We start from the raw sequence: 12,155 nt of genomic DNA, 5'->3' as shown, positions 1-12,155 counted from the left end.
GGGGGGGTATGATGTGAGGTGTTTTGGTGTCTTGAACGAGAACAAAAAGTCACACCATGGCTTTTATATTGGGATGTTTTATATTAGATTAGGAATAAAAGAGCCAGGGTAATTGAAAGAATTGATGGGCAAAATAAAAGCTTTAAAATACATTTGCGTGATAAAGAAACAGGTGTCCGTCACCCTTTTACTGCATTCCTGCATCATCAATAGTAGTAAAATGTCAATGAGAACTTGTAGTAGTACTAATGTGAGTGGTGATTCGAATATATTTACTATATGCGTCCTACTGTTTAAAAAAACACAACCATAGGAAAAATGGTTTGTAAAGGTGATAACAAATGAACTATTTCTTTTGTCATCCATAAAAGTCAAAGGGAATTTGTGTCAACCAGTTCATGGGTCCAAAAAGAGAGCTAACGCACCAGAATCCTTGCTGAAGATCACCAGATTCACCCTTAGGGGAGATGACAGTGACAAGATGGTCACCTTCAATCTCAGTGACGAGAAATGACCTTAGGCTGTCACAAAGTCAAGCGTGGAAATTGTAGTCAAGATACCATTACAATCTACAGAACCCTCCGGAAAACACATAGGGATAAATAACATGTAAAAGTTAGCCAATCAAATATTGAACTAGGAGGGAAACGGATACTAGACATAAGATGAGAGGGAAAAAAGTCAATATTAAAGATTCAAGTGGTAACGGTAACAGTGGTTAACTGCTCTGTATGTTGCAATTCTTGTAATTCTCAGACTACATTTTTGGTAAACAAATGTAACATCAGTGAAGCACATTCACATAGGGGACAGGGTAATTAACCTTTAAAGTGAATGAGTGCTACAAAGTCAAAGTGACAACGAAACTCAAAAACAAACCTGTTGGGAAACCTGTCAAACTTTGCAGTTTGGACTAAATTCATAACCACGGACAGCTACAAATGTCAATGAAAAGTGTCCAAGTTTACTATTTTATTATTAGAATTGGCTTCATTCATATGCAGTAGAGCTGATGACTAAGATGTACTTTCACCATTGTTTTTCCAATCAGGATGGGGTGAATAGCGGGTGGATATCCACAAATTCAGCATATAGGAAGTGGAAGCAGGTGCCCTATATGCATCCTGCGATTTGTTGGCAACCAATTCAGGGTGTGTCCTGTCACCTGCTTATAGTCAGAATTAGGGCTAGGCTCAAGCACCCCCTGTGACTTTTTATGAAGCTAAGAATTAATGAAAAAATCATGACTGTGAAAGAACTGTCTGTCCCTACTGTTATGTACACTTGATAGTCTTTATACTGTCATAAAAAAAAATGACTTTATCAACTTGGTCAGTAGCCAACTAAATTGTTTTCCGTGATTGGAATGAAATTCCCGTGAACTTTTTACGTCTAAGATTTGTCACATATCTATAAAAGTACTTATCATCAGGCATCATGTCGTCTGGGGCAACTCCCAAATCTAGCACGCAGGTACAATGAAAATAAAACTACAAATATGAACACTCACACAATGAATGTGATTATTAAAAGTAGACAAGATGGGGATAGGGAAGCCTAAGAGAGGAAGAGGAGGGGAGATAAATAGAAGGTGATGAATGAGATGACCCAAGGCAAGGAGTAAGAGCCAAATAGTGAGACGGAGAAGCGGATTCTAAATTACACGGTGGTTCATGTCAGCAGTTGTAATTAGTAGCTTAGTCAGGTGTGGCGAGCAGGACAGGATGTGTCAGAAAATAAATGAACGAAAAAAGAAAACAAGAGGACAATAGCACAAAAGGTAGAATGTGAATGAAGTGTGGCGCACGGACGGGTGCAAGAAAAGCAAAATGTTAAGACTAGTTTGAATGAAAACACAAGGCAGGTTGTTTGCAGCATGTCGCGTGTCAAGCACGAGAATGATGTGTGTGGAAATCCAGATGCTTCTTGAATGGCCTGGCGAGGTGCCAAGGTAAATGTTGCTTTTGGACGGCAGGACAAGAAGAAAGAAGACGAGAGTGAAAGCTGGATGAGATGTCAACATGGAGAACAACACACATATTGTTACAGTGTAGTGCCGGAGGACTAAAGAAAGTGGCAAAACAGACGGTATAGATTTAAACGACCAAAAACATAGCTGGAACATTCAACTATATATGAATATATTTATCCATGAGTCTACAAAAAACAGACAGCTATCTGACACCATTTAATTTCATAATAGGCAGTATAATTAATCCTGGAAATAGAAATAAAAGAATGTTACATACAAATAATGAATAGAGTTTCCATTCACTTTTGTTAGGTAATTGTCTGGTGTCATAAAGCTTTTGTAGCCAACATTTTTTAATCCGATGTCACATAGAATTAGACTTAAAAGTCCTAAAGAAAAAAAATAGTTCCATGTGCCTTTGGAAAAAGGAAGATTCATTAGTCAAAGTCTAGGAATATCTGTTGTAAATCCCTAAGGTAAATATTGCTAATTTCATCAATGTGATCGAATGTATGTTCATCTTTCCAATGTTTTTGATATTGATATATATAATGTAACTTCACATTAGTTTCAAATCATAATGTTAATGAACCAAAGAGATGTAAATTCTGCTCATATGATCAGCACTGAAGGTACAGTGTTATTTGTCAGTTCATTTCAAGACAACATCAGGCTACTATGTTTTGTTTTGATGGTGTTTGGTTATTTTTTCTTGTGTGTCCTGTCCATGTGATTTTATGAGATATACCGACTGTGCCCTTTCTGGCTCTTTTTCCCTTATGTGACCCAGATGTTTGTTATTGTCATCAACTCCTGTCTGTGTATTTACACCCCGTGTTTGTGTAGAAGTGTTTTCTGTCTTCTATTATGTTACGTTTCACCTTGGCTGCAGAGCCAAGTAAGACCCAGGACCAGAAAGCAGGCAATGATAGGGAAGTACTGGTGCACAACTTAAGACTATAACTACAAAAGGGAAGAATAGCCATAAAGGACACCACAGATGAACTACATCTCGATATTGACATTAACAGTGTATGTAAAATATTATCTGTAATGCCTTCCCACATGCCTGCCAGCTATCCCAATGCAATCGCGCCCCCAAATGATGTCATGTCCTTTTAGCAATCTTCACTTCCGAACACAAAGCGCACATGCCTTGTCTTCCACTCAGAGACGTGTGGAAGTAGATGTTTAGAAGAATGAAGACGTATTTGTCTGATCCGGACATAGCTGGGTGACAGCCCCCCCAACACACACACACAGTCCTCCCCACCTTTAGAGAAAACCTCACGCCTCGAGGCAAGAGAGTGACACACACACTCCACACTCTGCAAGGAGGAGTCATGGGGAAAGGGGAGGAGGTTGCACAGTGGCAAAGTGAGTGTAGAGTTAGTCACAAACAGGTAGGCTGAGGCTGCCAGATACAGACAAGAGAGAAAGAGAGAGAGGATTGGACAGGACAAGAGCCACTGGTTGCTCACATCTATTCAAGCTCGCCATTCAGCTTCACTTATGTGTGGCTCCTCTCAAGGCTTCACAGTAAGTGCCTAGCATCCTTTTCCATCTAATACAGAAGATCATGCAAGGTTCATTCTCCAGAAGTAATGACCTGTTCTTTCCTATTTGTGGTTTGGCATCACCTGAGCTTTTTAGAGATAGACAAAGGGCATCTTCATGACGTTACATGCAAGGTCACGTCACAGCTGAGTGCATTTGACTCATGTCTTGATTTTTTTTCTGGTGTTTTGTGCTGTGTCACTGATGGCATCCCAAGGTTTCGGACTGAACTGTTTGGCATGTGAAACTAATTCCGACGCGCAAGCTTTTGACAGCATAACAAAAAGTTGATTCCATCAGAGGGTTGTTGACATTATGGCGCGTGGGTTGATGGTTTGAGATTGTTTGATCAATTGTGTAGGTTTAGTTGGTTAGATTAGTTGCTTAATTTAACATAAAATGAAGCTTTGTATTGCCAATGTTTATTAGATTGATTAATGTCAATTCGCAGGCATTGTGTACTGCATGATTCATTTATTCATCTTCTTACTTTAAAGGTTTTTTTAACCTACCTTGAGTAACTTAAAAAGAGGCTTAACTTTTTCCTTATGATCATCTTACTTATTGACTAAGAAATTGTATGGTTTAGTGAATAGTGCCTTAAAGTTGTAACTATTTCCAAATTAAAATCAATTATGGCTAATAAAGGTTTACAGTCAATGATTTTTTTGTAATAATTGAAATATATTTGAAATAAAAATGAATGGAGAGATGCAAAAAGCTATGATGCATTTATATGTTTTGTTCAAAAAGTAGTCCGATTTTACTACTTCAAAATAGTGATGGATACATACTGTTAAAGATTATTAAATGTTGCACAATTTGTTAAAGTTGTACTTCGAAATTATAGGAATTTACTAATTGCAGTTATTGGTGTGATGATGACTGAAAGGGTTGTGTTTTATAAAATTTGACGAAACTATAAATAGTGTCTGTGACATTTGACACACATTTGATTACACATACATCATTCAGACAAACCAGTCCAAAATGAAAAGAAAAGTTTCCTTACTATCTTATCTCTATCTGAAAGGCAACCTGATGAGCCTGAGGAGGAAGCACTTTAGAGAGGGCATATCCCATCATTGTATTTTTTTTTTTTTAATCAAAGCTCTTCTGTCTTCACTGTTTCATCCCATCAGTCGTGGGTTTGTTGCAAGTGGGGGGTGGGGTTGCGGTTGAGATATCTGTCTACAATCTTCATGTGAACTGGAGGGAGAGACAGTACACAAGAGAGGAAGAGAGCACAGAGACTCATTTGGTCTAAAGGAAGTCTGCTTGATTCACTGAGAACGCCGGCTGGCTTCCTTGTGAAAGTGGTGTTGCTGCAGGGGGGGGGGGGGGGGGGGGATGACGCGCACAGGAACCTCCTTTACAGCTCCGGGGTTTGTGAGTGGGATTTTCACAGGATGCATGGGACAGTGGGGGCAGAGGGGCAGCCTGCATGAGGGGTCCGCTTTGAAGTTTGTTTGTCCGGTAGTAGCTGAGGCTGGGAAAGTAAGTGGCTGCTGCCTCCTCACTGTAATTTTAGCTTTGTGACATCTTGTAAAATGTCTTCTCTTGGTCTCTGTTTAATGGGACATTTGTTTACCATTTTTTCCCATCTATTTTGGATAATATTGACATTATTTGCTGGTTTATTGCATTGCTATCCTGCTCTTTATATGGTGGTCAATGCTTATTTTATTTGAAGAATTTATCTTGATAACTTTGCACGCAATTGGCTTGTTAAAATTCCCACCATCGTGTCTCTCTGGATGATGAAGACTGAAAGATTGAAGAGGCAATTGGATAATGAATCAGTCACCAATTTATATTGCCCTATATCAGCCCTAAGAGCTTCAAAGAAAGAGTTGAGGTCAAAATATTAAATGATTAAGCAATAAATAACTATCAAGTAAGAAAATAATCTGAATTGATATCAAATAAATAAACATGATTATTATAATAATACTACACTATCAACTATATATATATATATATATATATATATATATATATATATATATATATATATATATATATATATATATATATATATATATATATATATATATATATATATATATATATATATATATATATATACATTTCAAACTTGGATATCTCATCAAAAACTCTTCCCATACTAAGTTAAATCCAATTATAAATCAATTTAAAAAGTATAGTTGTAGTCACATTCATTATATGGTAAGATTGTTGTATGTTTTACATGAGTCGGGTGAATTGGGTCAAGCACATGACAACCTAATAGTATTTTTACCAAAAATGCCCTGTAGCTTGTTCTGTATTGTTGAAAGCTATTAAAATAATACACGCCATCCCATCTCCTCTAATTCTGACGGCGTTCTATCCTCAGTCATAATCTTGTTCTGTTGTTAGTTGTTGTCTTAAATCTACAAATCACACTCACACAAATTCAAGTCTTAGAAAATAATCATGTCTAAATCTTTCTTTTGCTGCAGGGCTCGTCCTCTGAGAGCAGCCAAGTCATGTTAACCTCTGAAGGGTCACCGCACAGGACAGAGGTCATGGCGGTTGCAATGGCAGAGTCTGAAATGACATCGTGGAGCGAGACCGACTTTGAGGAGAAGTGCACATACATTGTGAAGGACCAACCACTGGAAGAAGTGTCTAAAAACGACAGAAAGACAAGAGCCGAGAGATCCTTGCCCAGGAATCTGGCGCTGAGACGCCGCCCAGGCTCCATTCAGGTAAGGCGATTCATCCATCACTGAGTCATATATGTTTTGCACTGCCTTGCGTCACTCCTGCATCCACTCATCCATTTCCAGGTGGGAAATACTTGACATCTTGTCTAATTTCAGCCTTCTTTATCTCAAGGTAACGCACGAGACAATTGCCAAGCCTCTCAGCACATTGCCTGGGGTCTGTGTGATTACTAGCTACCTCAGATTCTCAGACCTTTTGTTCTAGTACTCAATTACCCCATAAAGCAAAGTAGAGGCACCAAGGCTCCACCTTGTTGGACAGCTACATCATTTTATTTGCAATTGTGTTTGTTTCGAGGCGGTTTATGTTTAACCTCATGGCGCGAGATCATGACGGTAAAAGATTAACCCCTTGGATGTTGTATAGAGAGATCTTGTCAGACAAGATTAGAGGAAGCAGTCAAGATGCTATAATACAACATTGACCTTTCTAGTGAAGTCTGTCTGGGGTCTAGTTGACACCAAAGAGTGGGATCTGTTACAACAGTCGGTGATCCAAGAGAACTGCTATGGAGCTTACAGCCTTACAGAGGTTTGAGCGCCTAGCTCAAGGTGCCGTTGACTATAGTAAAAAAAAAGGGGATGCCCGTGAAACTTTATCTCTAGTCTCCACCCTGCAGGCCGCAGAGTGGTGCGTTTTACACCTGGATGTGACAGAACATGAGTAGAAGGTGAAATTTTAATGCAGGGAAAGAGAAGAAAGACTACACGTGTGATTGTTTTTTTAAATATTCAGCATGGGTAAGGGGAGGAGTGCAATCTGTCACTCTCTGTGAGATGTCTTAATGCTTTAGGAGTGTTATGATGTTACACTAGTTATGTGGAAAAAAATCAAGAAGTCCAATTTCAATAGAATCACACTAACTTAACCAGACTATTCCATTAGAGATCAACACATGTTTGTGCAAATTGTAATTATTTTAATGGGGCGTGATGGCTTGAGGGCATATGACCAATGAGTAGTCCAAAATGTCGAAAAAACCCTTAAGCCATGGTAGTAGCTGGACTAATGTCTATCTTTTTAGTTGTTCATCCCTCTAATTAGAGTTTTTTCAACTCATCTGGATGCTTTGCTCAGGCCTTCAATTTGTTAACTACTATTCATCTCTTTTGGACAGGTGATTGGAGTGACCAGCACGGAGTTAATACCAAAGGGGACACGATTTGGACCTCTGGTGGGGGAAAGATACACCAACGAAATGCTGCTGAAAGACGCCAATAGAAAGTATTTTTGGAGGGTAAGCGAGCGAGAAAGTGGTTTGTTATGAAAACTATTCACACCCTTTTGCTGAGACATCTATGTGGTGGTGTGGTGGGACTGGTTAGCTGTTGTGGCTTTTGTCTCCTGTGAAGTCTGACATCTCTGGGGTTTGAATGCACACTGTATCTGGCTGTAGGAGAATAATAGGCGCACAGCTGTTTGGTTTCAGTGACGCAGAACTTCTACTCTCACTGCGCTCTGTCGGCTCTGCCAGTAAATACGTCGTACTTATTGTCCGCGCTTTTCCAGAGTAGCAAACACTTACTTACTGACGCAGTGAAAGGAAGTGGCTTTTGAGCCTGAGAACCGAGTGTTTCCAAATAGCAGCATTTGGACAGCTTTCATGACACTTTCTCACGTTCTTTCGAAAGTTACAAGTAAAACTCAATAAGCCTGAATCAATTAAATCATCTGTTCATGGAAGTGCACCTTTGGACAAATGTGAAAGCAAATCCTGATTGTGTAATACTAAAATGTTTTGTGAGTGAGAAAATGTGAAGACAACTTTGAATTTTCACAAGTCAATACATTGAGAATTGATGATTCATCTATGACGAAGCAAATGGGGGTCTAAACACCATTAAAAAAAATTCCTGCGCTACTTTTTGCCGTAAAGACAGTTGGTGACTCTCTGAGAGATTCTATCGCATTTACCATAAGAGCATCTAGTGGCCTGTGACTTCATAGTTTCGGGTTGAGACCACGTCATAAAGCTGATTAGTCATCAGCGACTGAATATGTGTATGACTTCTGCAGGTCTTCTCCCATGGGACTTTACACCACATCCTGGATGGTTTGAACCAAGAAAAGAGTAACTGGATGCGATATGTAAACCCTGCTTGCTGCATCAATGAGCAGAACTTGATTGCATGCCAGAGTGGTTTGGACATCTACTTCTACACCATTAAGCCTCTTCTTCCGGGCCAAGAGATGTTGGTGTGGTACAGCTCAGAACTTGCCCAGCGTTGTAACTACCCACCCTTAGGGCAGCTAAATATGGACTGTGCTGGTAAGTAGCTGTTTGCAAATTTTACGGTTATAATCTAGTTAAGAGTACTTTTACATTAAGACTTTTACACAGACATTTATGTTAACTCCCTTCAAAATCTGAAATCCCTGAAAAATAATGACTCCTTTCTATATATAATGGTGCCACTACAATAGCATTCCAAAATTCTCAGTTTAAATTGTGAACTAATCTCGTGCTTATTGGTGAGATAGGATACTTGCAATCAAACAAGTGACCAACTGACAGGCGCTATTGTTTGGATGTTTTAAAAGGTGACTAGTTACGCCCACAGCCCTTTGTTAACTGGGGACAAAAAGAGAGTAGACCCCCTGAATGAAGGGTCCGTTCCCAGGTGTAGCCATAGTCCTTATAAGTAAGACGAGACCAATTTCTGGTCTTGTGTCAGTTTCTTCTTGAACGCAATATAGAAACACAGCTGTCATCTCATTACCCCACAAAGCATGTGCTTCTCCATTCACAAGCACAAAGACTGCACGTGCTTCAAGAAGTGAAAGGCATCCATACAAAATGCTCAATGATACACTAACCCACACAAGCATATTGACAAATGTAGGGTCCCCTGAGTTGTTGACAGCATACTGGCACGACTCTTCTTATTTATTCGGCTCTCGAGGAGGAGGAGGAGAAGTAGGAAGCGCTCCAGTGACTACTTGAACTTCCTGACTGGGCAACCCGTTGACAGAATGATGTCTCACTGAGTGTCGGCTGTTTATTTGCCCAGGGTTGGAGGCAAGGAGGGGGGTGACCCAGGGGGAAATGGTAGATAAGAGTTGCACTGTGTGTTTGTGTGTGCTAAATATGTTAAACAATAATAGGTAAAACACACAGGCAGGGTAGGATGCTGAAAAAGTACTACTTGTCAGCAACCTATGTGTTGACATGGAAAAGGGTGTATTGGTTCAGATTAAGTTTGCTTCCAGTTGTCAAGTATCTGTCAGAGCATATTGAAACATTTTAGCCAAGCCACCTGGTGGTGTGATTCAGGATGGAAATGTGAGGGATTAGAGTTTACTTGATGGAACCAAGTGGGACAGAGATTCAAGTACAACAAACAATTTGAAGGTTTTCTACATTGACAAACAGTATTACCATCTACAGGACTGGAGTGGGAAAGTATTATGAACGTGCAGTACAACAGTTAACATTATAATACACATCCAGGGCTATTCTACCAAAATCCTTGCTAAATTAAAACAGAGAGATAATATTGCCCATTGTTTCTTTTGGCCAACAGAGCAACATCAATTACAAAGGAAGACAACAGAGAAACGAGGACACAGTGTGAAAGAAATACTCAGAGAAGAACCATCAAAACCTCTTACTAACATTCACCAACAAATGGACAGTTTTTCGTCTCAGGGTAACTTCTCAATTTTGCCAATTGCCTACCCAATTCAGCCACATTCTGAATCCATCCATAGATATCCATCCCTGCCTCCTCTACCATCTTGTAGCCCTCCAGTCGCCAAAAAGTCCGCTTTGAGTAATCATATTCCTTCTAATTTGCACTTCAATTTCCAGCACAACCCAAGCCATGTTCTAGCCAAACCTTACCCAGAACTTTCAGTCCAGGATCGTGTTTATCCTACTTTTAGGCACGCTCCCTATTACCTTCCTCACTACACAACTTGCCCCGACAGAATTCTACCTCACCCTTACTTGTCCTACCCTGATCGACTAAAATCCTACCTGACACTCTCCACTCATTTACTGCCTTTTGATGGCTATGCAAACCTACACCATTCAGGGAACAAAAACTTTACAGTTGCACTATCAAATACCAAAGAAGACCTCATCCCTTCCCCAAATGGGGATACCACAAATGAAAAGAACCTCACATCTGAAAAAACAGACAACCTCAAGATTCCCTGCAAGCATCCAGGTGGTGCTGACCTCCCTTTACCATCAACATCCACCCTTACATCATTGTTTACCAACCCATGCAAAACTCTCATCCCTGATGAGTGCTCACCACCATTGGGTATGGCAGCTTCTTTCGACCACACCCCCTCAAAACCTACGACAACCTTGCCAAGCAACACCACACATGCAATGGACCTCAGTAAGGGCAAAAAAGAGGATAATGTAAGTGGCTACAAGACCTTGTCATACCCACTCACCAGGCAGAATGGAAAGATCCGGTACGAGTGCAATATCTGCAGAAAGGTCTTTGGCCAACTGTCAAACTTGAAGGTATGACTGACTATACATGATGAATTAGAGCAGACTAGTATGGTTTGAAGGACCAGAATATCAACATCTGCCATCCTCAGGTCCACCTGCGAGTGCACAGTGGAGAACGCCCCTTCAGATGCCAGACCTGTAATAAGAACTTTACACAACTGGCTCATCTGCAGAAACACTATCTAGTTCACACTGGAGAAAAGCCCCATGAATGCAAGGTAAGTTTTCTATTCATCCAATGTGTGGATAAGAATGGCATAAATATTGAAGGGTATCAAATCACCTCATCCTTCTTTTTACCCAGGTATGCCACAAGCGATTCAGTAGCACCAGTAATTTGAAGACGCACCAAAGGCTGCACTCAGGTGAGCGGCCATACCAGTGCAAGGTGTGCCCAGCCCGGTTTACTCAGTTCATCCACCTGAAGCTTCACAAACGCCTCCACACTGGAGAGCGTCCATACCGATGTCCCTGTTGCCCCAGTGCCTATTTTCACCAGTGCAGCCTTCAGGTACATCTTCGGGGTTTCTGCCCTCTCTCGCCTTCCTCTCCGCACCTCAATTCCCCCGAGGAGCTCCAGAGAGTCAACTCAGAAATCGAAAGGTTCGATGTGAGCGAAGAGGCCGAGCATCTTGAGGCCATGGCAGCAGAGGCCAAAATGGACAAAAGGGATGTGCTTGACCTCATACAAAGGATGGATTCTCGGCCCTTCAGTTGGCAGGAGAGGGCTACAGGGGTTTCTGAACTATTTGATTCAGTGAAGAGAGTTTCACGAACGCAAATTCGCCACGGATCTCCTTTACCTCTACATCTAAGCACCATCAAGCGTGAGTCAGGCAGCATGTCAGAGACTGAAGACGGCCTTGGTAATCCAGCCATATAATCCTTACAAGTCAAGTCAGCAGCTGTCTGGCTAAGCCCTATTTGAGGTAAAGCCTCATTTACAAAGAACTGTTGCACGTGAAGAATCAAGACTCCACCAGCACAGCCTAAGACTTTGTTAGTTTAATGTATATAAAGCTACTAAGTTATTAAATTGTTCTTACGCATGTATACGAACAAGGTTTTGTGACATTAAACATCACTGTTCTGTTATGTCAGCCAAATGTGTGGTTGCCCATAAAGACAGCTTTTATTCTTAACAGTTACGGAATGAGATGGATGTTTTCCTATGTCTTCCAATTAAAGATAAAAATAAAACATAAGTGTGACTGTGTGAAGAGGAAAACCCCATTGTTTGTGTAGTGGTGGCCTTTTGTGAACAAGCTCTGCTGACGTAAGGGCTTGTAGACATAGAAAAACTTCCTGTTATGGGGTGCAGAGACATATTCAAGATGCGTCAAGCCTTCTGTCTGCAAACTAGCTTTCAGTATGAATGTGCAGCTAGCTTCAGACTCAAGGTATTTTTAAAAAATACAT

General features: G+C 40.5%; 1 protein-coding gene across 3 annotated transcripts; it reads left to right on the top strand.

Annotated features, from left to right (window-relative positions):
- Positions 1–2,360: 2,360 nt before the first annotated feature.
- Positions 2,361–11,969, top strand: prdm1c (PR domain containing 1c, with ZNF domain). 3 transcript variants are annotated; one of them, XM_077711552.1, is made up of 7 exons: positions 2,361–2,448; positions 5,995–6,243; positions 7,380–7,499; positions 8,279–8,531; positions 9,787–10,745; positions 10,826–10,954; positions 11,041–11,969. In XM_077711552.1, the coding sequence occupies exons 2-7, from the start codon at positions 6,022–6,024 to the stop codon at positions 11,617–11,619; spliced, it is 2,262 nt and encodes a 753-aa protein (XP_077567678.1). In that variant the 5' UTR covers positions 2,361–2,448; positions 5,995–6,021; the 3' UTR covers positions 11,620–11,969. The 3 variants fall into 3 exon arrangements, with proteins under 3 accessions (XP_077567678.1, XP_077567677.1, XP_077567679.1); XM_077711551.1 differs by lacking the exon at positions 2,361–2,448 and adding an exon at positions 2,554–3,511; XM_077711553.1 differs by lacking the exon at positions 2,361–2,448 and adding an exon at positions 4,948–5,026.
- The last annotated feature ends 186 nt before the right edge of the window (positions 11,970–12,155 follow it).

Source organism: Stigmatopora nigra, unplaced genomic scaffold, assembly GCF_051989575.1.
Source record: "Stigmatopora nigra isolate UIUO_SnigA unplaced genomic scaffold, RoL_Snig_1.1 HiC_scaffold_26, whole genome shotgun sequence".
Taxonomy (NCBI): Eukaryota; Metazoa; Chordata; class Actinopteri; order Syngnathiformes; family Syngnathidae; genus Stigmatopora; species Stigmatopora nigra.
This window is presented reverse-complemented; position numbering and strand designations above follow the sequence as displayed.

What these genes read in the sequence shown, in the direction of transcription:
- prdm1c (XM_077711551.1), top strand. Translation starts at nt 3,485, where the DNA reads ATGTGTGGCTCCTCTCAAGGCTTCACA. An exon ending in GCCGCCCAGGCTCCATTCAG is followed by an intron (nt 6,244 to 7,379) that starts GTAAGGCGATTC and finishes TCTTTTGGACAG; the next exon opens with GTGATTGGAGTGACCAGCAC. An exon ending in AAAAGCCCCATGAATGCAAG is followed by an intron (nt 10,955 to 11,040) that starts GTAAGTTTTCTA and finishes CTTTTTACCCAG; the next exon opens with GTATGCCACAAGCGATTCAG.